The sequence below is a fragment of the Emericellopsis atlantica genome, assembly GCF_019669845.1.
Source record: "Emericellopsis atlantica unplaced genomic scaffold F5Z01scaffold_21, whole genome shotgun sequence".
Taxonomy (NCBI): Eukaryota; Fungi; Ascomycota; class Sordariomycetes; order Hypocreales; family Bionectriaceae; genus Emericellopsis; species Emericellopsis atlantica.
Window position 1 is genome coordinate 157,208 of NW_025764723.1, and position 26,256 is coordinate 183,463.

The 26,256-nt window shown below is 42.4% G+C and overlaps 5 protein-coding genes across 5 annotated transcripts; 3 read left to right on the forward strand and 2 right to left on the reverse strand.

Moving 5' to 3' along the window:
• Positions 1-16,360: 16,360 nt before the first annotated feature.
• On the reverse strand, positions 16,361-17,258 carry F5Z01DRAFT_660655 (uncharacterized protein). Its single transcript, XM_046263840.1, has one exon. The coding sequence runs from the start codon at positions 16,768-16,770 to the stop codon at positions 16,591-16,593; it is 180 nt and encodes a 59-aa protein (XP_046116345.1). The 5' UTR covers positions 16,771-17,258; the 3' UTR covers positions 16,361-16,590.
• A 1,222-nt stretch (positions 17,259-18,480) lies between these two features.
• Positions 18,481-19,223, reverse strand: F5Z01DRAFT_227940 (uncharacterized protein). The gene has a single exon (XM_046258275.1). The coding sequence runs from the start codon at positions 18,973-18,975 to the stop codon at positions 18,586-18,588; it is 390 nt and encodes a 129-aa protein (XP_046116346.1). The 5' UTR covers positions 18,976-19,223; the 3' UTR covers positions 18,481-18,585.
• A 235-nt stretch (positions 19,224-19,458) lies between these two features.
• Positions 19,459-21,868, forward strand: F5Z01DRAFT_638296 (uncharacterized protein; the record flags this gene model as incomplete). The annotated part of the gene is made up of 4 exons (XM_046262355.1): positions 19,459-19,662; positions 19,719-20,262; positions 20,363-21,092; positions 21,172-21,868. 4 exons carry the CDS (start codon positions 19,459-19,461, stop codon positions 21,866-21,868), a joined length of 2,175 nt encoding a protein of 724 aa, XP_046116347.1.
• A 293-nt stretch (positions 21,869-22,161) lies between these two features.
• Positions 22,162-24,141, forward strand: F5Z01DRAFT_660662 (major facilitator superfamily domain-containing protein). Its single transcript, XM_046263841.1, has 5 exons — positions 22,162-22,613; positions 22,676-22,801; positions 22,857-23,347; positions 23,434-23,656; positions 23,706-24,141. Exons 1-5 carry the CDS (start codon positions 22,341-22,343, stop codon positions 24,066-24,068), a joined length of 1,476 nt encoding a protein of 491 aa, XP_046116348.1. The 5' UTR covers positions 22,162-22,340; the 3' UTR covers positions 24,069-24,141.
• A 196-nt stretch (positions 24,142-24,337) lies between these two features.
• F5Z01DRAFT_660663 (uncharacterized protein) lies at positions 24,338-25,214 on the forward strand. The gene has a single exon (XM_046263842.1). It carries the CDS (start codon positions 24,420-24,422, stop codon positions 25,182-25,184), a length of 765 nt encoding a protein of 254 aa, XP_046116349.1. The 5' UTR covers positions 24,338-24,419; the 3' UTR covers positions 25,185-25,214.
• The last annotated feature ends 1,042 nt before the right edge of the window (positions 25,215-26,256 follow it).

Sequence of the window (26,256 nt, forward strand, 5' to 3'; positions counted from 1 at the left end):
GACTATAAGCGACTAGCGACTATAGTCGACTATATTATAAAAACGCTCGTAGATAATAATCGACTATCGTCGACTATATAATATTTACTTAATATATAAGAAGCCTAGCTTTATTATAATTAGTCTTTACTAGCTCTTTAGCTATTAATATAATTATTTATATAAGATTTATTATCTTATATATAGACTATAACCTAACCACTTAAGTTAATAATATCTTAATATACTTAGTCTATAAACTAACTTTAAATTTACTTATTTTATAGCTAATCTAACCTAAATATTATATATTAATAGCTTTTATTTAGTATATTACTATATCGAGTACTTAAGTAATATAATACTATAGCTAACGAATCCTCTAAGATAACCCTTAAGTCCGTTAATAAGGGTAAGGCTATAGCTAAGTATATTAAGCTTACTTAAATAGCTTAGTTTATAGACTTAGATTTAAATAAGTCTAACGATAAGGATATAAAGATCCTTAAGGGGTAAATCTAAGAGTTATAAGGGTAATTATAATAAGTCCTTAATATATAGGCCCGCGATAAGTAATAATATAACGAAGCTTATTATTCTTTTAATAAAAGAATAACTTTATAATAATAATAAATTACTTAATTAAGAAATAAAATAAATAATATAAATAATAATATTATTTAATAAATTATTAATAAGGACTTAAGAAAGATTATAAAATTACGCTAACTAAGATTATTTAATAATATTATTAAAGACTTTTAAGGGTTCTTAACTTAAGTTAGGGCTTATTAATAATACTTCTTATCTATCTTTTATATAGAAAAAATAAAAGTATATTATATAATAAGATACTTATTAAAAGCCGCGCTTATATAATTTAAACTTACTCTTAAGGACTTCGTAATTAATATTTATTAATACCGAAGGTAAGAGATAAAAGATATCTTTATATATTATAATAACTTTAAAGAAATATTAAAGGTAACCTTCGGGATTATTAATAAAGAATACTTAGCTAAGAATTAGCTAGAGGTATTAAAATAAAAAGGGTTAGTATTACGGTTCTACCCGTTACTAGCGGCTAGGTACGAGACTTAGCCCGGTCGACTTAGATATATAACGCGTGCCCGTAAAGACGCACGGACTTCGTAAAGTCTTTATAAGAAAGAGGGACTATAAATTCTTTTTTTTTTTCTCTTTTCTTACTTTATCGTTAGATAGATTTAATCTAAGCTACTAAGTTATTCTAACCGGGCCTAGCTTATAATATATTTAATAATTAATCTAATAATATAGTATATTTATATAGCACGAGCTACGATATCTAACGAATAGAATTTCGAAGTACCTCCGTAAGTAACTATATAAGTCGCCGAATAGCTAAATACCTTACTCCGACCGATATAAGAGTAAATCGCCGCGCTCTTATAGCTTATTTATAATAACCTTATAATACTAGCCCTTTCTTAAGCCCCTAAATAAGATATACCCGAGTATTTTATACCCGTCCCCTCTATCGTTATTAATATAGCGCTTAATAAGGCTCCTTAGGCTAATATCCTAGCTAAGGCGCTTCTTAAGCGAAAGCCCGGCGGTTACTTTATAAAGAAGTTATTAACGAACCCCGCGAAATTCTTAGGTAATACTAAGGACTATAACCTATAGAGGGCCTAAATAAAAGATAAGCTCGAGCTAAACTAGGATTATTTTAACTTATAGCGAGAATATTAGTACTTTATTAATAATTACTTAGATATTAATATATAGCGTATCGTGCGGGCTTATTATAAAGTAAGGGAATAAGCTAACTAAGACCTTTATATATTCTTAGCTTACCTCGATCGGTATTACGCCGACTTAAATTAAGGCGCACGCGTTATAGAAACCCTATAAAACCTTAAATAAAGTAAGATATAATCTTTCGCGGCTTTCTTACTTAAGTTCGAGCGCGTTCTAGCCGAGGCTAGTAACGGCCTTTAAATTAATAGCGCCCGCCTTATATTCCTATCGGGTATAATTAATTAGCGACTCTATAATATACTTATTCTTATAGACTTCCTTAATAACTATAGCGAGTAAGTTATAAGGGTATGAGGCGTAACTTAGAAGCTCGAAAGCGCTAATAAGGGCTCGAAAATATAATTCCTTCGTAAAAAGGTTATATTAGAGACTAACCGCGCGTATATTACTTATAATAACGATAGCGATATTTAAATAAGTAATATTAATCGCTTATTATAGCGGGGTAGCCGCGCTTCCGAAGGTCGGCTATAAAAGCTTATCTTATATTAATCTTACGGCTAAGAAAGCTATATTAAGCGAGAGTATCCCTCTTATAAAATAATAAAGATTTCGTAAGATACCCGCGGTAATAATAAAAATAATAAAGAGCCTAATATTATAGCGGGAAATATATAGCCCCGAAATAAAGTTAGGTATCGGGGTTTATAAGAGCTAAGATTACTTATTAGAAAAAGTTTAAGAGTTTATTAAATAATTCTTTATTAAATATATAAGTATAAATAAATAATATTTACGCTATAAAAGCCTTAATAAACTCTAGCTATAATTATTATATAGTTATAAAGAAAAACCTTATAACGAGACTTAACCTCTTATTAATAAAAGAGTATTTTTATTTTTTAAGGGGATACTCCGAAGAAATAAAGTAAGGAAAAAATAATAAGGTTATAATATTAATAATAAAGATCTATAACTTTAAAGAAGAAGTCTTTACTTATATAGTACTAAGTCTTAGCTAAGACTTATTTCTAAGTAACTTATAAATATTATATAATAAGACTAACTATAATACTAAGAGAAAGTAACTCTAGTATAGCTATATAAGGCTAATAATTTACTTAATTAAGGAGTAAGAACCCCGTAGAGTATAAGTAATATAAGTAATAAAACTTATATTAAGGAGTATCTTTATAATAGAATACTAGCGAGTATAATAATATAAGCTAAAAGACTCGGTTATTAGCGCGATCTCGTTAAAAAATATAAAGGATATACTTATACTAAAGATACTAGTAGACCCTAGGGACTTTATACCGGCCGATATCTTATAAAATTTCCTAAAGTTATTTTTATTAAATTACGCGATAAAGCTACCCCTATACTAACTAAGCGTAGATTATAAAATATACTTAGTATAGGATAGTAATAAAAATAAAGCGCCCTTATTATAAAGATTATTTTATAAGATATCGAGAGAGGAACTCTTAATACTATAGAAGGTACTTTAAGACCTACTTAATAAGGGTTTTATATAGGCTAGTAACTCCCTCGCGTTAGTATTAATACTTTTTATAAAGAAATTAAGTAACAGAATCCGATTTTATTATAACTATTAAGTATTAAACGCGATTACGAAAAAAGATAGATACTTACTCTTATTAATCTTAGAGATACTTTATAGCTTATTTATAATAAAGTAATTTATAAAGCTCGATATAATAGTTACTTTCTATAAAATCTAGATAGCTTAGGGTTATAAGGAGAAGATAGTATTTTAAACGAGATATAAGTTATTCGAGTAAATTATATACCCGTTCGGGCTAAGTAACGCCCTTGCTATATTTTAGCGGCGAATTAATAATATTTTTTAAAAGTTTTTAAGGGACTTTATAATTATATATATCGACGATATCTTAATTTACTTAAATAAATTAAAGAGCGACTACCTTATAAAAGTATAGCGAGTACTTAAGGCGCTTATTAATATAAGGCTATTATTAAACCTTAAGAAAAGCGCGTTTATTATAAAGAAAGTAAACTACCTTAATTATATAATAAAGGCTAAGAAAGGAATATCTTATAACCTAAAGAAACTATAAGCTATACGCGAATAAGAAGCGCTTACGATAATAAAAAGAGTATAGAGTTTCTTAGGCTTTATAAATTATTATTATAGCTTTATAGACTACTTCTTTAATATAGCGATCCCGTTAATAATACTTATAAAAAAAAGGAGTTTTTCTTATTTAATTAAAAAAAAAAATATAGTATTCTTAGAATTAAAGCGTAAGCTTTACGAAGCCCCGGTCCTTTAATACTTCGATACTAAGTAAGAGACTTAGCTAAAGACTAACTTATTAAGATAAGCTATAAAAGCGACCCTAACATAATTAAACTTATAAAAGAACCGCCGCGCTATCGTATATAACTTAAAAAAGCTATCGCTAGCTAAGTATAATTATAAGATCTATAATAAAGAACTCTTAGCTATTATATATAGCTTAAGAGTATAAAGGGCGGAGCTAAGAAGCTATAAGTTTTTTATAATACTTACGGACTATAAGAACCTTATATACTTCCTTATAAAATAATAGCTTAATAAAAAATAAGTATACTAAGCTATAGAGCTTTAAGAATATAATTTCTAGTTACGCTATCGCCCGGGGTATAAAGCTATTACGCCCGACGCGCTAAGTTATTATAAATAAGATATTCCCGCGGGAGAAGATAATCTTTATATACTTAGCCGCTTCCGGGAGATATTTCTTAGAGGCTCGTTATTAAAGAACCTACTTATATAAATATTAAAGAGTATTAAAGATATTAGCCTTTTATTACTCGCGAAAGGAATTAATATCTTCTTCGCCGATAAAGCCTTAGTAAACCTCTAAGATAAAACTATTTACTAAGATAAGGTTTATTAGATAATATACTAAGTAATATTATAATAAGAGCGTTACTTCCTCGCTCGCCTAGGACTTAAGGTCTAGATCGCGGAATACTAAATTAATTCTAGCTAGTAATTATTATTCTAAGATAAAATCTAGGTTCTTAAGGGCGCTCCTAGGGATAGTATAGATAATATAGATAGGCTATATAATTAATTAATATAGAAGATTCATAAGGCTTTATTAGTTAGCTACCCTAGACGGGATATTACTTATAAAATAATAACGAGGAAGTTCTTTTAGCTAAATATAATAAAGCTTATATATAGGTTTATTATAGCGTATAACGCCTATGGCCGGAACTATATTTAAAGAGAGGTAAAGTAAGGCCTCCTTAAGCCCTTACTTATCCTAGAGCGACTATATAGCGACTTTATAATAGACTTTACTATAAGCTTACTTAAGTTAGGTTTAGATAAGACGTAATATTTTTAAGTTATTATAGATAGGCTAACGAAGGTAGTAACGCTCGAGGCGATAAATAATATAATTACTAAGGTATATATATAGCGTTTCTTTATATACTATTATTAGTACTACGGGATATTAATATTTATCGTTAATAATAAAGGGATAAATTAAACTAAAAGATTCTAAAAAAGCCTTTATTAACTTATAAGGGTTATATAATAACTAAGTACCGCTTATTACCCTTAGATAGATAGGATCTTAAAGAGGAATAAGTAAGAGATCTAAGTATACCTTCGTTATTATATTAATTAAGCTTAATCGAATTAGTTAGACTAACTACTTATAGCGATATTAGCGCTTAATAATAAAAAAAACGCTATTATAATAATTAGCCCTTTTTTCTATAAATATAGCTAGGAATTATTAGCGATTTAAGTATTAAATAATAAGGTAAGCGAGCTACGGAGTTCCCCCGAGCTTATTATAAAAGACTTTATCTCCTAGCTAAGAAAGGTAATAGACTTTATATAAATAGCTATCGCTATTGCGTAATAACGCGCCGAGGACGCGGCTAACTTATATTAATAACTTACCGAATAATTCGAGGTTAGTAATAAGGTATAGCTAAAAATAGCGAATTATTATATAGCGAGACTAAGTAAGAAGCTCGACGCCTTATATTATAAATATAAAGTTACTAAGGTTATTAGCCCCTTAGTAATCGAGCTTAGTATTCCCTTTATAATTTACCCGCGCTTTTATATTAATTAATTATAAAAAGTAAGCCTAGGTCTAATAGCTAGTTAATAAACTAACGATATTTAACCTCTTACGATCTTAGTTAATAAATAATAAGAATAGCTAATTAAATATATCCTTTATATATAAATTAAGCGGCGAGGCCGCGGGTTATAAAAGGAATACTTAGTAAAGTAAAAAAGCTATTCTAAACTAACTTAAGAGTTATTATTAAGTATTAAAGATATAGCCGCGCTCGATAAATTCGAGGAAATTTATAGATTCGCGGATTTTTATAATAGTCTTAGCTAGAATATAATAAGGTCGTAATAAATATATAGGCTTTTTACCTTAGATATAATTAATTTTATAATATTTATACTTAATTTATAAGTAAGGGGGGGGGGAGGAAGTTTATTTAAGGCTTTATAGCTATAGCCGATTAGCTAGGCTATTATAAAGAGACTATATATTAGAACTTTTCTTAAAAAATTAAAAAATAAAAATTAGCCCCGAGGGGTCCTTTATACTTAAACTATAATAATACTATATTTAGGCTATAAGGGCCGCTTCCTCTTCCTTAGTCTTAGGCTCTTTATTAAGAGGGTTATTACCCTCGATAATAAGAAGTTTCTAAGAAATTAATTAATAACTTATAAAGGGGCCGTAGCGAACTTATAAAGTACTTATAAAGCGAGCGTACTATAGCCTTAAGGCTAGTATTATTATAAGTAACGTTAGGGGCGGCCCGAGGATATTAATATAACGCGCGTAGTGTTACGACCTAACATACGACCGCATACGCCTCTCACGTGACCCCTGCTTTTTTCCTCCTATTATACGTCACTCGCATGCTACGTAGGATAGACGACTATAGGCGACTAGCGACTATAGTCGACTACGTTATAAAGGCGCTCGTAGACGATAGTCGACTATCGTCGACTATATAATATTTACTTAGTATATAGGAAGCCTAGCTTTACTATAGTTAGTCTCTACTAGCTCCTTAGCTATTAATATAATTATCTACGTAAGATTTACTATCTCGTATATAGACTATAACCCGACCGCTTAAGTTAACGATATCCTAGTATACTTAGTTTATAAACCGACCTTAGATCTACCTACCCTATAGTTAGTCTAACCCGAACGTTATATATTAATAGCTCTTATTTAGTATACTACCGTGTTAAGTACTTAAGTAATACGATACTATAGCTAGCGAATCCTCTAAGATAACCCCTAAGTCTACCGATAAGGGTAAGGCTATAGCTAAGTATACCGAGCCCTCCTAGACGGCTTAGTCTATAAACTTAGACTCGGACGAGTCCGATAATAAGGACACGAAGATCCTTAAGGGGTAGATCTAAGAGTTATAAGGGCAGCTACGGTAAGTCCTCGATATATAGGCCCGTGATAAGTAGTAATACGACGAAGCCTACCGTTCCTTTCACGAAGGAATAACCTTATAATAGTAGTAGGCCGCCTAGCTAAGAAACGAGATAAATAGCGTAAGTAATAATACTATTCGATAGGCTACTAGCAAGGACCTAAGAGAGATTATAAAGCTACGCTAACTAAGACTATTCGATAGTACGACTAAGGACTTTTAAGGGTTCCTAACTTAGGTTAGAGCCTATTAATAGTACTTCCTATCTATCCTTCGTACGGAAGAAGATAAAATACGCTACGCGGTAGGATATTTATTAGGAGCCGCTCTCGTATAGTTCGAACCTACTCTTAAGGACTTCGTAACTAATACTTACTAATACCGAAAATAAGAGATAAAAGATATCTTCGCGTACTATAATAACTTTAAAGAAATATTAAAAGCGACCTTCGGGACTATCGACGAAGAACGCCTAGCTAAGAACTAGCTAAAGGCGTTAAAATAAAAAAGGTTAGCCTCGGATTATAGCGCTTTATTTACCTAAATCGCGTCTAGGATTACTAAGAGTAAAGGAGATAAGATAGCCTCCTTTTACCGAGGTCTTAAGGACGAGGTTAAGGACGAGCTATATAAGGAAAACCGACCCGCTACCCTCGCGAGCTATATCGCGATAGCTATTAAGATCGATAACCGATAATTCGAGCGATAACGCGAGAAGAAGGGATAGTACTTTACTAATACCTTAAACCGCGATCGTAATAGTAAAAATCGAATCTACCCTAATATAGGACGACCGCGATTCTACTAGAGCACGGCTCTCGGTAGAACCTATACGGGACTAATAGATCTTAACGCGATAGAACGAAAGCTCGCCGCGATAGATAAAAAGAACCTTACTTACTATAACTATAGTAAGAAAGGATACTTTACGCGCGAATACTATTCCCTAAAGAAAGAACGAAGCCGGGGCTAGAAACTAATCCCTAAAGGTAAGTATAAGTAGCTAAATATAACTAGGTCCGGATATAATATTAGCCCCCTATAAAATATAGTATCCTCTAGGGAGAAAGAACGATAGAAGTTCCTCGAAAAAATAAAGAAGGCCGGAGAAGAAATAAGAAAGTAACCGGTACCCTACGAAGCGTTATACTAGTTAGGATACTATAACGATAGCTACCTAACCTACCGGGATAGTAAGGAAAACTTAGGATAGTTCCCTAAGGTACTACGCGGGTCTCGCGTTCTAGTTATAATACGTAAAGTTACTATAGGACTAAGGCAGTACCCGGATAACGTAGATAAAGAATTATCCGATACCGACTCTATAAATAACGGCGAAGAGCTCTTATAAAAGAAATAGATACTCGAAACTAACCTATTACACGGATAAGTAACCCTACGAGAATAGATAAAAGTAGCGATAGATCGGTACGACCCTCTACCGTAAGGGGAAGATCTCTAGATAATTATCCCTACTTAAACGCTAAACGAAGGAATTAATTAAGTAATAAACCGAAGAATAATCTTAGGAAATAACCTATATATATACCTAGATATACTAAGATACTACGAACTCTTATAGATTTCTTATATATATTACTTTTATAAAATATATATACTTAATAAAGGAAGGTATTAAGTTTACCTAATTAAGGGACTAGCTACCCGCGTTATTAACGACCTATACGAAAAATATAAAGCGGAGTTCTACGAGTATATATATATAGAACCTAGTATAGGATATATAATACTAAGGTAGTTAGCGAAATACCCCGAAGTATACGCACGAGACTAAAAAATATAGCGTAGATATTAGTTAGTAGACTACCCACGACACGCTAAGGCAAAGGTATTCGATTAGTATAGGACTAAGGAATAAAAAGAGATAGAAGAGCTCTAACGATACGAGAACGCCGTAAAAGCATTACTCGGTATTAAGATAGTTAAGAGTAAGGAATACGCCTTAAGCTATAGATAAGGGTATAAGGGATATAAGAAGTACCCTAACGGTATAAGATTATTATTCGACCCTACTAAATAAGCGGACTAAGACTATATTAACTAAGGCAAGATAAACCGCGAAAGATATACTAAAGCGAAGGAAACGCTACGCCTATAATATAAGATCGGAGCACGAGAATACCTTATTCCGTAAGGAAAGGTATATATGTAGTATATTATATATAGGTATTACGAAGGATATATATTAGACTACGGAGTATACTACTACGGGTATATATATTACCCGTGCGAAGAGGAAGGGAAGCGATACCCCTCGATATACCTAAAGTCGTATAGTAGTAGCTACGTATACGACCCTAAGGATAATACTATCGATATAGAATACTACCCGTTAAAAAACTATTAACGTCGCCTATAAAAAGGGTATAAGACGACGAAGAAAACCTAAAGACCCTCTACTCCGTAGAGATAGATAGAGGATAGAAAACGGTTTTAGAAGTCTAGATTAACGGATATTACCTACGAGTATTATTAGATAGTAAAGCAATAAGAAACTATATCTTACTAGCGGTAATTAACCGATATACGCTACTATAGAATTATAAGGCTCGATTATATAAGCTTTTTAACGTCGAAGGATAAAGCTTCGATTATAATAGTAAGACTATCGACCGCGAGACCAATTATCTTAACATAGCGATATAAGGATACTATAAGATAATCGTCTTCGATATTATAGACTTATATAAATACGATATAATACTAGGTTACCTATAGTTAACGAGAAGTAATCCGGTAGTCGATTAGCGTACTAGCTAGTTAGCGTAGATAGATACGATAACGCGATAATTACTATTTAGCTAGAAGAAAGCGAATATTCGCGACGACTTAGCCTCTAGAGTATCTTTATAGGAAGATATAAGCGAGCCGAAGTAGGTAAAAGCTATAGTATCGACCGAGAAAGCGTTATAACCGGGTATATAATATAAACAAGGAAAATAAATCATCGCTAATATTATATAAAGGATATTCGAAGCAAACTAAGCCTTATAAGAAGAAAAGAAAAAGAAACCTACGATAGAAGAAGAACGAATAAAGAATATACCTCTAGAATATCGCAAATATAGTAAGTTATTCAAGGAAACCCTCGAAATAGGTATTCCCTAATATAGTTAATAGGATTACGAAATCTATCTTAAAACTAGAACCTCGACTAAATTCCACAAACTCTATAACCTTAACTAGAAGTAACTTAAGATACTACGAGAATATATCGACGAAATACTTAAGAAGGGCTATATTCGAACCTCTACCTCGGAAGTAAGATACCCCGTTATATTCGTGCCGAAGAAAAATAAGAAGCTACGATTAGTCGTAGACTATTAGTAGCTTAACGATATCACGATTAAAGATAGGACACCCCTACTACTTATTAACGAGCTTAAGGATAGACTTTATAGTAAGAACTAGTTTACCGCTCTTAACCTAAAAAGAGCCTATAACCTAATCCGCATAAAAAAAAGAGACGAATAGAAAATAGCTTTTCGCACTAAGTTCGGTCTATTCGAATATTTAGTAATACTATTCGGCCTTACTAATACTCTAGCTACCTTCTAACGAATAATTAATAATATACTTAAGGAGTACTTAGATATCTTCGTTATAGTATATCTAGACGATATCCTAATCTTCTCGGAGACCCTTAAAGAATATAAGGAACACGTCTATTAGGTACTAAAAATACTTTAAGATACGAACCTCTTAGTTAACCTAGAGAAGTACGCGTTTTATATATAAGAGACTATCTTTCTCGGATATATAATTAGACTAAACGAAATCCTAATAAAATAAGTAAAGATTAATATAATTAAGGAATAGCCCTTACTAGAAAATAACCTTAAGGAAGTATAAGTATTCGTAGGGTTTATAAACTACTATTAGCGCTTTATACGCGACTTCGCGAAGATCGTAGCATTACTTATAGAACTTATAAAGGGAAAAAAAGAGTTCTACTTCGGAAAAGAATAAAGGAAGGCTTTCGAAATATTACGAGATAGTATAATATCTAATACTATACTTATAACCTATAACCCCGAAAAGCCACTCGAATTAGAAACAAACGCATCGGACTACGCTATAAGAGCGTAGATTAGCTAACGAGACAATAACGGCAATCTACGACTAATCGCCTTCTTTTCGAAGAAACTCTATAGCGCGGAACTAAACTACCCTATCTACGATAAAGAATTCTTAGTAATTATCGCCACTATTAAAGAATTTAAGCATTATATACTAGGAACGAAGTTTAGGACTAAGGTTTATACTAATTACTAAAATATCTCCTACTTCGCTACGATATAAGAACTTAGCTTACGATAAGTATAATACGCTAAATTCCTAGCCGAATACGATATTAAAATTATCTATCGGAAAGGATCGGAAAACGATAGAGTAAACGTACTTAGCCGCCGACTAGACTACGATACCGAAGTATAAAAAGCAAAAGGCTAGATACTTTAATAAAATAATAAAAGAAACTATATATAAATAGTACTTAACCTCCTTATATTTAGAGTCGAAGTAAATATTATATACTATGATAAAATACTAGATTAGGTATCTAAACACGAAAAGGAAGTACCGGACGACTATATAATAGAAATAGGAAAAGGACCTACTAGGAATAGACTACTCTAGATACTACCGCCGCTACGCGATAAAATCTTAATTAATATTTATACGCACCCTACGGTAGGATATTAAGGAGTTAGGAAGACTCTCGAACGAATATAACGAACGTACGACTACTAAGGAATTAAAGTAAACGTTATACGTATCGTCAGATAATACGAAGACTATATATATAGTAAGGCTATACGGTATAAACTATATAGAGAACTAAAGCCACTACTAGTACCTTTAAGACTATAGGAATTAATAGCCTTCGATTATATTACGAAACTACCTAAATTAAAGGAACTAGGATCTAACGTCGAATATAATAGTATATTCATTATTATAGATTAAATAAGCAAATTCGGATATTTCCTACTATACTAAGAAGCAATAGATATAGAAACACACGTATATATAGTACTTAAATATATCGTAGCTAACCACGGCCTTCCGGAAGAAATTATTTCGGATCGAGGAACGATATTTACCTCGAAGTTCTAGCAAGCTCTAATAGCTTAGCTCGGAACTAAATATAAGCTTAGCATAGCTTACTACCCTTAGACGGATAGATAGATAGAAAAATTAAACTAGATACTAGAATAATACCTACGGTACTATATTAACTACGAATAAGACGATTAGGTCTCGAAATTACTACTCGCCTAACTCGCCTATAATAGCGCACCTATAGAATTAACTTAAATCTTACTATTCTATACGAACTACGGATATAAGCCCGAGTTCGGCAGTAAAACACCAAGGGATAGACCTCTTACTAAAAAAGCAATACTTAAAGCAGACTAACTACGCTTACTATATAAATATATAAGAAGATAGCTCGAATTCGTATATATACGAATATCGAAATACTATAATAAGAAAAGATCGAAGGGACCGATCTTTCGGAGGGGAGATATAGTCTACCTACTACGCAAAAATTTTATAATAACTCGACCTTTACTAAAGCTCGACTATAAAAAGCTTAGATTATTTAAAATCGACGAAGTTATCTTAGATACTAACTATAAGCTTTCGCTACCCTTAAGTATAAGAATATACCTAGTTTTTTATATCTTATTACTCGAAAAAGCACTATAAAACGTAAAAATAAACTACGAACTAGAAGTCCTCGAAGAACTCTACGAACTAGAACGAATTATCGATAAATAAACAATAGATAGAGAAGTCAAATACTTTATTAAATAAAAAGGCTATATAAGTAGCGAAAATATATAAGAACCCGCTAAATACCTTAAGAATTACCGTTACCTATTACGATAGTATTATTAAAGGGAAATATATCGGGTATTACGCTCTAATCGATAACCCTAAACGTACCTAACTCCTAAGCACGCCTAACTACCTACTGCTCCTTAAGAATAGCCTCTTCCTAAGAACGCACCCTATCCTCCTTATCTAACTTACGTATACCACGAGATACTAACTCCGAGGTCCGATTTCGAAGTAGTTCTCGTTAGCGATAAAGGCGCTAAACGCGCCCTAGAGCCTCTTAGAGCTCCCTCTCGGACTTTTCTAAATCCGCTTCTACTCGTTTCTACTTAGACACCGCACGCGTTACTAAAACATAGGTTAGTATATACACGAAAAATATATATAGTACTCACGATACGACGCTACGCTAGTATTATTATAAGTTTTCTTTATTTCGATACACGATATATAATAACGAGAATCACTACTTATACGATAAACGCGCTTAGCGCGATAATAACGAGTATAGGGCATCTCGCTCTTAGAACCGTTAAGATAAATAACTTTAATTAAGATAGCGCGACACGAGTCGTTAGTTCTCTTATAAGAAGAGGGACGTTTCTATATACGGTTAGGTATAATAAAAAAAAGAAGTTACCGAATACGACTTACGACGGACGGCTAACGGGTTTTAGCTAATTCTAGGATAGAATCTCGGAAGGGGAGATATTATATTACGACCTAATATACGACCGCATACGCCTCTTATATAACCCCCGCTTTTTTCCTCTTATTATATATTACCCGTATACTACGTAGGATAGACGACTATAGGCGACTAGCGACTATAATCGACTACGCTATAAAAGCGCTCGTAGACGATAGTCGACTATCGTCGATTATATAATATTCACTTAGGATATAGGAAGCCTAGCTTTACTATAGTCAGTCTCTACTAGCTCCTTAGCTATTAATACAATTATCTACGCAAGATTTACTATCTCGCACATAGACTATAACCCGACCGCTTAAGTTAACGACATCCTAGTATACTTAGTTTATAAACCGACCTTAGATCTACCTACCCTATAGCTAGTCTGACCCGAACGTCACAACTAGGAGGGCAGTATCTAAGTAAGAATAATTAGTCCGGAGCGTGATAAAAATAGGAAAGAAGCTATTAACTCATAGTTCGTTAGCATATCTAACGTAACCACCCTAGAATACCCAGCTTAATGCCCAGACCATGAACATACCCACCTGGATACACTTAGCTACCGTTGTCGACCGAAAGCAGCAGAAGAACAAGATACACAGGATAGTCACGGCGGCGAAGATCAAGTAAGCCAGAGCCCCACTATAGAAGATAGGCGAATAAGGGTCGGCCGAGTATTGTATATCGTCAATCGTCCCTCTAATAGCCGAATCAAAGTTCTCATATAAGACAAGTTTAATAACGATATAAAGCCCTGCCAGCTGCAAGACTAGCTCCGAAATATAGTTAGAGAACATAGCCGCCTTATAAAAGGGATAGACATACCCGAGGATAGCCACCGGGATCTAGCCCGCCCTCGGACGCGTGATAAAGAAGAGGGTCAGCTCCGGTATCGTGAAAGCCGCAGCGTACTTATCATTATTAGTAAGGAGCAGGGCAATGATAGCATTAGCGCTGAGGTGCAGAACCAGCGGCACGACCCACATAAAGTAGACTGTGTTTCCCGGCTCGTCGGAGCGGCCTAGCTATCTAAACGTGATTTTGTTAATAACGCGCCTGTCTCCTAGGATAGCCGACATGGCCATCGACATAACGTTAACAATAGCAAAGGTGCCGAGGATGAGACCGAGATAGGGACACGTGACGCCGCTCCCGTCACGGGCCGTGATAACCCATCCGTTAGGGAAGAATATTATCTTCTCGAGGAGTGCCACCGCGCCCGCCTCCAGAAACACCTCGGCCCTATATATAGTGACCGGGGTCGGCGTTGCGTCTAGAGAGAATATTTCGACGTCCCTCGTGATTGTGCTCGTGTGAGTACCGTCCATTCGCACGAAGTAGTGCGTTAGATACCACACTACTAAACCATCGGCCGCCTAGTAGTCATCGGGGTCGTAGCAGGTCCATTAGTGCTCTAGGCGGTACGGGCCGGAGGGAACACAATTAAAGGTAGGGACCCAGGTCGTCATCGGCACATTAACAGTGGAAAATAGCACCTTTAACTCGCCGGGGCCGGTCCCTAAGGAGGCGGTATAGAAAGTGTCGTATCCCCCGGTTTCCTTTAACCCTAGCAGCTGCTAAGACCCTGCACGCAGGCAGTCGGAAAAGCGAGCGGGGTCTCCTATGGGATAAGGAAGGATAGCATTAGGTCTAAGGCCACCAAAGTCGAGGGAGACGAAGGAGACATAATCGAGGGAGATGGGGGCCAGGATGTTTACGACGGTTGATATTAGGGAGCAAAAGCCTGCTAGGGACGAGTATAGTAAGTAATTACTATTAACGCCTCGCAATAATAAGATATCGGCGCATTCTGAATCGTATTAGATATTATAAGTTAACCACGCTAATATAGACGGAAAGATGGGTCCGGCGGTGATTGTGCGTGGGGCTAAAGCGATCTCGGCCGTGGGCGTTAGTGACGTGCAAGTAGCAGTGGTCTTTATTATCGCGGCGGGCAGCAGATACATTAGCAATGATTGCACTCGTATTACAGGAAGCCAGGTAGTCGGGAACTGCAAGTTCGCAAGTCGGTAAGTCAGTAAGTCGCCAGGGCCCACGGGCCTTTTGTCGCCGGAGCAGCGAGATATAGATTGCGCGAAAAAAGATAGTGAGGACTTAAGCAAGTCGAGGCGACGACATGTGTTATGTATGTATAGGGGAGATAGGCATCAAACGTAGAGGCCCGAGATGTTTTAGCTTTAGCGCTTAGGATTTAGTTACTATTTCACAGCCGCAGGGAGCTAACTATTTAGCTAGACGCCGCGGACGCTTAGATCGCTGTAACATGCCGCTAGTCGGCGCCTCACCGCTACGTGATTTACTATGTCTAGGTAGTAAAGACAACCGGGTATGTCCGCGGTTCTAGAACGGCCCAATAGCGAATAGCTAGTAGAGACTTCTAACGGGCTGCATCCCAACGCCCTACGCCTAACAAGCCTGAAAAGACTTCTTTCGGCTTCCTAAGTCGCCATAAAGGATAATTAACCTCGAGAGTTCTCTTACAGGGCCATTGTAATCACGGCAATGTTTCTCGGCCGGGCGGATTCAACGCTTATCATAATTATTCCCTTCTAGTAAGGCAAACGACCGTATCGCTAGTAGGCTTTAGCTCTGCGTTAGGTCGTTTCGTTATTCGCGAACCCACGAGTTATTTTCGTAGCGAGTATTTGGTCCGCGCCTAGCGCATCCATAACCAGAGACCGAGAGCTACTTTAATATGCCCGACTTCATTGTGCTAGGAATTCTTAATCTACCGCATGTAGAACGGAAGCGCAAGTGTCTTCCCGCTTCCACAGGTCTCGTTCCGGGTACCTCTAAGCGAGCATTAGGACCTGCCGTCCACCCGTCGAGCACCCGTTGAAATAGGAATATAGCGGAGGACTGCCGTAAAATGCTACCGTCGCCGCTTTGCCGTAGCTAGCGAGCTCGTCCAAGGATAAGTCGGCAAAATTGTACACCAGCGGCCAATCGATATTCCCGGGACTCTTAAGCATCCAGGAGCTATCGCCGGGATTGCTTAGCCGGTGGCCGCTATGCGTGGACGCTATAGCGTACCCGTCATATATCGCGCCAGCGGCGTTTCGCTCTTGCAAGCCGGCGAGATAGCCCCCGTCGCCGGTGCCCTGCAGGCGACCATTCCACGAGCTATCTCTAGTGGGCAGCCATGACTAGATGTTAACATTGTCGTCGTAGCCCGGATGAGTGTAAGTAATACTGACATTGCAAAACGTTACGTTACGCAAAACGTTACGTTACGCAAATTCATTGCTCCGTGGGACGTATATTCCCTATAAGGGAGGGAGACAGAGTAGTTCTGGACAAGATAAGCCTCGACAAAGGTAACCTACGTCCCAGGAACGACTAGCGAAGAGAATATTGACGGCGTGCAGGAGTTCAGACTGCCATTCGCTAGGGAGCTAAAAGTAAGGGCTATAGTGATCTCCGTGGGGGCTGTTGTTTAACTTCTTATAGTAGTGATTACTACAGTAACTACCTACGCTAAGATTAGGAGAGTCGTTTATGCATTTATACCATTTGTTTTCATTCTCGGGTTAAATATCCCCTGACTCCTGAGCCGTAAGAAGCCGAGCTCGCGTTATCCTCGCCCTTATCGATCATAGTGTAATCACCGCCTCTGCGATAACACTGGCATACAAACCAATAGCACCTATTCCCGACGAAAGCCTCGTCGCTACGGCCTCTAATAGGTAAGATACCTTCTCTCGGAAATATACACCACGAATGGTTAATAGCTATGAATAATAACAAGACTCCTGCACTATACCCACAGCCTTCTATAGCTTAATCCCATCGGGAAGGTGATCGCTGTCGACAATAGCTCCATTGCGCCGGAGGACATGCTGCACTTTCTTTATATCCGGGAACGTCCCGTTGGCTGCGATGAACCCAGCAGTGACTCCCGCTGCCTGCCCCGTGGCCAGTCCTGTGCCCATGACCCGCGCCGCGCTGCCCGCCCTGCGATCACCATCAAGACACCGCCCAGCGGTCATCAGGTTCGGGGTATCGATACTTATCAGACACCGCAAGGGAATCTCGAAAACGCCGTGTGGCGGTAATGTGAAAGTCGACGCCCAATTCTCAGCCGTCACGTCGTGCCATTCCATACCCCAGCCACACACGGCGATTGTATCCTCGAAGCGTGTCTTCTCTTCAATGTCCTCGGCGCGTAACTAATACCGGGCGTTAACGTGTCGCGACTCGCGGGTGCCAAAGTTTAGGCCGCTCGACACAAGGTACATGCCCTCGTGGCCTGGCAGTCGGCGGAGGATGCGGAGGTACTTCAGAGCCTGAGCCTTGCCGACCTGCTCGGCGCGGGTGATGCTGCGGGCATCGCGGGCGTCGTAAGTTGCCGAGGCAAGGTAAGTCGTGACGTCGCCTGACTGCGGGAGGCGGACCTGGACGCTCGAGACCTTGGGGAGCTTGGCCGTAAGGCAGGGGTCGGCCGTCTTTGCGGCGAGAATGGCCTACTTCCAGAGTTCGGCGGAGGGGTTGGCGTGCTTGAGGCCGCCGAAGCGCGTAGAGAGGGTGCCGACGTTAATTGTGCCGTGGTTGCCGTATCGTATGGAGGCACCGCCATGGTAAGCGAGGTCGCCGTCGCCCGAGGCGTCGACAAAGGCGCGCCCGTAAAAGGTTATCGGGCCACGGCGCTCTTGGATTTTGACAGAGGTGATGCGGTTGGTTTCGCGACAGCGGATGGCGGAGACAACGGGTGCATAGAGGACAACATCAATATCGTACTCGGCAAGGAGGACGTCGAGCGTATACTTTATGCCCTCGGGCTCGAGGACCTAGAAGACGCCGCGATGACGCGTGGGCTTGAGGGTAGTCGCACCCGTCTCGAGGAGGAGCTTGTGCAAGTCGTCCCAGATAGCGCCGACGGTCCGCGGAGGCCTGTCCGTGCAGGTCCATAGCCCGCAGAGCGAGTAAACGCCTCGTGGAGTGCCGGCGCCCCCGAGACAGCTCTCGCTCTCGAGGACGAGAATGCGACCAGTGGGAAGAGCCTGTCGGGCTCCGATGGCAGCACCAACCCCCGCGAAGCCGCCGCCGACTATGATCACGTCGTAGTTGTTCTGGTCGTTCTTGTCGTTCTTGAGGCTAGGCGAATTGGGAGCGGTGAGACTAAAGTCCCGGGCCTCAGGCTCGGGGCCAGGACTGGAGAGGAGCGCGGCAGGAGACATGTCCGTGTGTCGTAGATTGATGGTTGCGACAGTTGGGGGCACAAATGAAGGCTGTCGAGTGGCGACATGGCCAGGCAAGGGTACTTATGGCCCCCGGATCCATCTTGGTCTAGGGAGCGAGGAATAAGCATCGGTCGAGTTCACCCGGATATGACATTAATCGATCCGCGTGGCGACTTGCAGGTTGGGGTATGTTCATGTTAGCGACGGCGTGCCGACTGGAGTCCTGGACTCCAGGACGCGACTCCATTCTAGCCTACAGAGGGCGGCCGAGCGCATTGACCGGCTCTGCCATGGCCAACGTTAGGATCTCGGAACTGACTCGTTGGGTCTCGGAAATTGGAGACTCTGGAGTCTGGACGCGATCACGCGGAAAAGGTGACCTCCATTTGATCAAATCCCCATGGCGATCCTGTTTTCCAGTCCTCGACATCCCCCGTCCCGACTGCGACGATTGATTGACATTTGCGAGACCGTTGCACAATGGAACCTGCGCCCAAGACGCTGCAGCCGAAGCGGACACCACCTTCGGATCATGCCACGACGGCAACACAGGCCAAGCGGACAAAGGTCACCTCCGCATGCCTGCCCTGTCGCCGTCGCAAGGTCAAGTGTGACGGCAACCGCCCCGTCTGCCGCGCTGCACGGCCAATGCGACTGAACATGGCGAAGGATATGCAAGCCATTGTGAGTGGGGTGCAGTCGACGGCAGGTCCTTGTCGTCGCGGGCGACATTGACGCAGACAAAGACGAGGGTGCAGACTCAGAGGCACAGTCCGACTCGGTGGCCCAATGCAGAGAATCCAGCCTCATCAATCCAAGTCCCAGTCCCAGTTCCAGTCCCAGACTCGAGTGTCGAACATCAAGAGTTCCAAGATGACCCGGCCTTTTCACAACCCAGCGCAACATCTCAAGGTCCGTCACCGTGTCTCTCTCTCCCAGCGGACTCGCGCGAACCAGCTTGGTACGGCCAAGTCGGCAGGAGGATTGAGCTCGACCTGCAATGTCGAGGCCGTCGCCACGCCCTAGGAACGGCCAGCGTCGGCCCTCTTGCGTCCAACATTCGCCTCGCAGGAGCATCAACGGCTGGGGAAGCGTCCGGCGACGACAGGAGACCGACTCATCCGTTTCAAAGTGTCGCCCTGGAACGCCACAACAAGCTCATCTTCCACTCTCCCCAAGACAAGCTCGACGAGGCTGACTACGAGCTCCCTCGCCGCGCAAAGGCCGACGCGTTACTGGCCACGTACTGGGAGCTCTTCCCACCCAGTATTCCCGACTTCCGACGTGGCGGAGACCACCGATGCGTACAACGCGCTCTGGACTGGGGGCCGTGACCCTCCAGGTCGCATCTTTCTGTCCATTGCCAACATGATATTTGCCATAGCCTCGCGCGTCGACACCCCACTCAACGTGGCGACTAGAGAGAGGGCATCAGCACGGTACTGCGGTCGCGTCTTGGAGCTCCTGAACCGCGGTCGGACGCGCCCCGTCTCTATTCCCGTCATGCAGGCTGCCCTCCTCGTCGCCGAATACCTACACTCGCTGCACCCAGAGCAATGCTGGATGTATGCTGGCATGGCGATTCGCATAGCACAATCGCTGGGGCTGCATCGTCCGGACACACCGGCGGCTATACATGATCCACGGGCGCTTCGTCTGTGCGTGCGGGTGTGGAAACTATGCGTCGTCTGGGATCGCATACTTTGCATGACGTACGGCCGATCTATGACGGTCAGCCAAAAGGAAGCAAGCTGGTGTCTATCGTGGACCGTGGGCGCTGCCGCCGCCGACGGTGCTTTGGAGACCTCCCGTCAGAAGCAGGTCGAGGACATGGCGTCAGCTTTTCTGCACAAGTGCCTGGAGCTCTACATGGTGATCGGTCGCGCACTGAACGACTTTGCCTCCTTGGACGCGGAAGAGCCAGATCATGGATCTCAGGCACCTGTCCAACCCCATGGCGCGCTGGGATTTTCTATCATGGATAAAGTTCTGCGACACGAGCGGTCGCTGGAGGCGTTCCAAAGGTCACTCCCGCCGGAGCTCTCAGTTCCGGAAGTTTTTGCCTCCACAATGGACATTGTACAGCAGCGTCACGCCGTCATACTACATCAGAGGTGAGTAACCGCCATAACGCGCGCGCACAACAGAAACTACAAGTACATGTGCATGGCTGATGCGCACACTGAATGACAGGTTGTACCAAGCCCGAACCGCACTGCTAAGACCTCTCCTCTCGAACCTCCTCCGTTCTCCACAGCCAAACGCATCTGTCGACAAGGCGACAACCTGCCTCCTCACCCGCTCCATCGCCGTTCAGTGTGCCGTCTCTTGCGTTGCCGCCGCTCAGGAAACCCTCCGGATCGTGGGTACATACCACTGCCACGGCTCAAGTTGGGGGTCCGATCCAGGAATGTCTCCGCAAGGGGTCGACTTGACCAACACTTGGTGGAATAATGTACTGTATCTCTACACCGCTGCGACGGCTCTCCTTGCCGCGCGCCTTTGTCCCGAAGTCCGCATTCAGGTAGGGCCTGTGGAGCTGGATGCATCCTGGGAGCTCGTGCTGCGCTTGTTCCTCCAGTACAAGGACCGCGAAAGCTGGGTGGGCCAGTTGGCAGAGACACTAGGACGCCTCGCAATGTCTGCAGGTAGCGCAAATGAAGGCTTCAGCGAGATGAGGGGTCAAGGCGGGCTAACTGTGGACGATGATATTTCCGCACTCAACAACAGGGACGCGAGCGGAAGTCTTCTGCCGCAAATGATGGCAGTCCCAAACATGTTTCTGGATGGCGAGATGCCGCTTTTCAGCCAGGCCATGGATCTGGACGCCATCTTCGGCCCCGGGCACGACCCCTTCGTAGCATTGCGGGACGGGTCATTCGGAGGATAAGTCTAGAATATCAAAGGGCTGGGACACATGCTCTCAGGATGCCAATATTAATTAATGATCATCGGGGATATACCTTCGCAGCCGCTACCCTCCTCTCGTGATCTCACCGCAGCTACATGCGGAGTAAGTAGCGTACTATTGATTTGCCTTGGTCCCCAAGTCAGGCAGCTTGCATGTATGCTACGTCGGAAGTCGTCGGAAGCCATGTTGATTGGTGGTAACCTCCGTTTCCCCAACTTTCTTCCCGCATACCCCACAATATGATGACCCCGTGCGTTGCCTACCCACAATCTGGGGTCCGAGTCCATGATGCGGAAAAGGACTCAAGCTCCAGGTTGAGCTCTCTGCGGGAAGCAGCAAGGGTTTCAGCTAAGGGTATCGGAAGATTTTACTTAAAGATGGCGAACGGTTCTCATTCAGTTGTCCATCGTCAATCAGCAGACTTTTCAGTTCAAGTTTTCACACCGCCATCATGACTACCTACCTGAAGCCAGACGACGTTTCCAAAACACCAGACAACGGAACCGAGACCATCGAAGAGGCTCGTGCCATGCAAGGCAACATTGAAGATGATCCTGAGTTCAGTCTCAAGGAGCAGCGCGCCATCATTCATCGCATCGACAGGCGTCTCGTTGTCATGCTTGGGGCCATCTACTGCGTGAGCCTCATCGACCGGACGAACCTTTCCAATGCAGCAATCGCTGGCATGAGGGTCGATCTGGAACTGAGCATTGGCTTCCGCTATGTGAGTCGCACGCATTGGATAAAAGGTCAATTGTACTCTGATACTAACCGGCTCTCCCGTAGTCCATCACGACCCTGGTCTTCTTCATCACCTACAGCATCTTTCAGCCTCCCGCCACCATCCTTACCAGAAAGACTGGCCCCAAGCACTTCCTCTCTGGTCTTTGCTTTGCGTGGGGCGTGGTTATGGTAAGCGACCGTTCTGGTTTTGGTGGCATGGCCTAGGCTCACACATATCAAACAGATCGGTTTCGGCTTCATAAACCACTGGTACTCCCTTGTTGCACTGCGCCTCGTACTGGGACTCTTCGAGGCCGGATTCTTCCCCGGCTGCGTCTACCTCATCTCAACGTGGTACTCTCGTTACGACACGCAGAAGCGCTACGCCGTCTTCTATCTCATGGGCACCATCGCTTCTGGTCTCGGTGGCGTGCTCGCCTACGGGCTTCAGCAAATGGAGGGCCTTGCCGACATTCGCGGCTGGCGATGGATCTTCATCATCGAGGGCATCATCACCTGCATACTCGGTATTGCGGGATGGATTTTCATCGTCGACTTTCCGGACAAAGCCTTGAACAAGAAGCACTGGCGCTTCCTAAGCCGGAATGAGATTGCATTCATTCTGCGCCGCATCAACACCGACCGTAATGATGCCGCAGGCGAGCCGTGGAATCTCAGGGCTTGGGCCTCTTCCGGGCTGGACCTGAAGATCTGGGGATTTGCCCTGTGTCTCTTGTACGTTTCAATCCCCATATCCCCGCCAACCAGTCGAGGTTGGTCAAAATCGTCGGTCGATAAGTGTACTGATTGCCCCTGTTCAGCTGCTGCACCACCATCACCTCTTCGCTCTCTTTCTTTCTGCCCATTATTCTAAGGGAGAACATGGACATGTCGGTAGAAAAGTCCCAGTACCTCTCGACGCCTCCTTACTTTGCTGCCGCCGCCTTTATGTTTGCGGTCGCCTGGGTTGGGGAAAAGTACCGCATCCGCGGTCCACTTCTTTTCATCAACTCAGCCCTTGGCCTCGTTGGCCTACCACTTCTCGTAAGCCCTCTGCCTGCCATATCCGTGCATCCACTGACCTCCATCACAGGGCTTTGCTCAGAACACAGGTGTATGCTACTTCAGCACTTTCCTCATCTGCATCAGCGGACCCGGTGGCATCTCAACGTGCATGGCCTACCAGGCGAACAACATCCGCGGACACTGGAAGCGCGCCTTCTGTTCCGCCACTCTCATCGGCTTCGGCGGCATCGGTGGTATCACCCGGTCCCTCGTCTTCCGCCGCCAAGACTCGCCACAGTACCGCCCGGGAGTCTACGCCTGCATGTCGTGCAGTCTGCTCGTGATCCTCATTGTGGCAATCAATGCGGTATACTTTCGGAGGTGCAACAAAAAGGCGGACAAGGGCGAGATGGTTATTGAGGGCGATCCGAACTTTCGCTACACAATTTAGGGTAGGGAGTCACTCAGTCAAGTAGGTAATAGTTGCGCTCAAGAAAGACACCTAAATACAAACAGCTCCCCACTTTCAATGCAGGTTTCAGGGCATATAATTCCAGAGGAATCTTCAATCGTCGTGAATCCGGTCCTCTAAGCCGGAGTTGCACTATGAGTCACCTACCTACTACGTATGGGTTGGCTGTAGGCATCACTATATGACTCAACGTAGGACATAACCAACCAGCGAAGATAGACGTCTTGGCAGCAGTATTTTAATCCTACCACTCGCACTCGGCAAGACATAACCTTCCGCCCTTCTTCTGCATCACTGTCCCACGCCTCAGAAAAAACATACTAAACCGACATGTCTAGATTCTTCAGAGACGGCAGGGAAGATGATTCGTCTGACGAGGCCAAGAGCCCAGCCGCCGCCGACTCAGAACCAACTGACTCATCTGATGAGGAGCCAACCCGTCGCCATGGTAGCATCTCTTCCTCGGCGTCCGAGTCCCGCTTTCTTATAGTCCGTCCGACCCTACCCGCTCCTGTCGATCTAATCCCTACCATCAGGTGTCTGTCCACCAGTCCGCCTGGCCCCCTTCCTTCGCCGCTCATCCGGGACATTCTCCACACGGTTCCCAGTCTGGAAGTGTCGGACCACAGTGATTTGCGCGAAACATTTACCTATAGGAGGTACAAAGCCGATGGTGTTGATATTTGGTTTCAGGCTATTGACCCAGAGACGGGCGACTCGCTCGTCCATGCCATTGTCCGATCGGGCCGTATCGGAGCTCTCGAGGCGTGCAGTTTCTATCCGACCTGCGGATTCGGGCGTGCACGCTACCAACAGCCTCGTGATAGGCATATCTTATTTATGCACCAGAACATGCAGGGTGATAATGGGCTGCATGTCGCTGCGCGCACCGGGGGCCTTCCATTAGTTAGGGCAGTTCTACGTAACTTTAAGGGCCGCGATACGCTTAACGGGGTGTTACGACCCGACATGCGACCGTATGCGCCTCTCACGTGCCCCTTACTTTTTCCTCCTATTATACGTCACTCGTATACTATATATAGTAAACGACTATACGCGACTAGCGACTCGACTATACTAGAAAGGCGCTCGTAAATAATAATCGACTATCGTCGACTATATAATATTTACTTAGTATATAGGAAGCCTAGCTTTACTATAGTTAGTCTCTACTAGCTCCTTAGCTATTAATATAATTATCTATATAAGATCTACTATCTTATATATAGACTATAACCCGACCGCTTAAGTTAACGATATCCTAGTGTACTTAGTTCAAACCCGACTTCTATTCCATCTACCCGGTAGCTAGTCTAGACCCGAACGTCACACGGTGGGGACGAGCCAGGGGAGTATGACCGCAATGGTTCAGTCGAGGAGAACGAATAGACATTTCCCTTTGAAGCAGAGATGATTCGATTCATCGAAGCGAGGAATGCCGCGGGAAGAACTACAGTGGAAGAGGCCCGGCATCATGGCCAGACGGAGGTTGCTGAGTTCCTCCAGCACGTGCTCGACCAGTCATATCCTCCCGGGAGCAGCGACAGGGAGAGTGCGAGGCAGCTAGCCAGGTCCTTGGTCGCTCAAAGGCATGGGTTTCGGGAAGAGAGCATGGGAGAGACGAGGTTTGATTGCGCTCATGGAAACGAGCTATGATAGACCACGAGATATCGATAGCTATCTGCGTTCATGTTGCGTCGTTGTCATTTTTTGTCTGTTGCAGCGTGACCCGTGTGCCAGTTCGAGATGATGCCGTATGTTTCCTGCTCCAGCGTGTTTAGGAGGGCGACGGCCATCTGAGCATATGTCTTGTGTTGACGCTAGACAAGGTGTACGTCTCATACAGAATGTCCACGATGTCGTACCCCCCAATTTTGGGAGGATAAGATTCAAAGCCGCCGTGGACGAGGTGGAATTGTCCGTGGAAAAAATTATCTAGGGTAGGTGAGATAGAGCTTAAGTTCTGAAGCTATGGACGTCTCTATTGTACACACGAGCTAGTCCCGACAGCGTGACCCAATGGTCGATTGGCCGACGGAACTTGAAGGAGCCTGTACTTCCAATTGTTTCCCTTATTTAACAGGCGCAGACCAAAGACGCTCGGGCAAAGGACAAGATACGGCAAGGGTTCGCTTGCATGTGGTTTGGTGAACCCCTTGACTCCCCA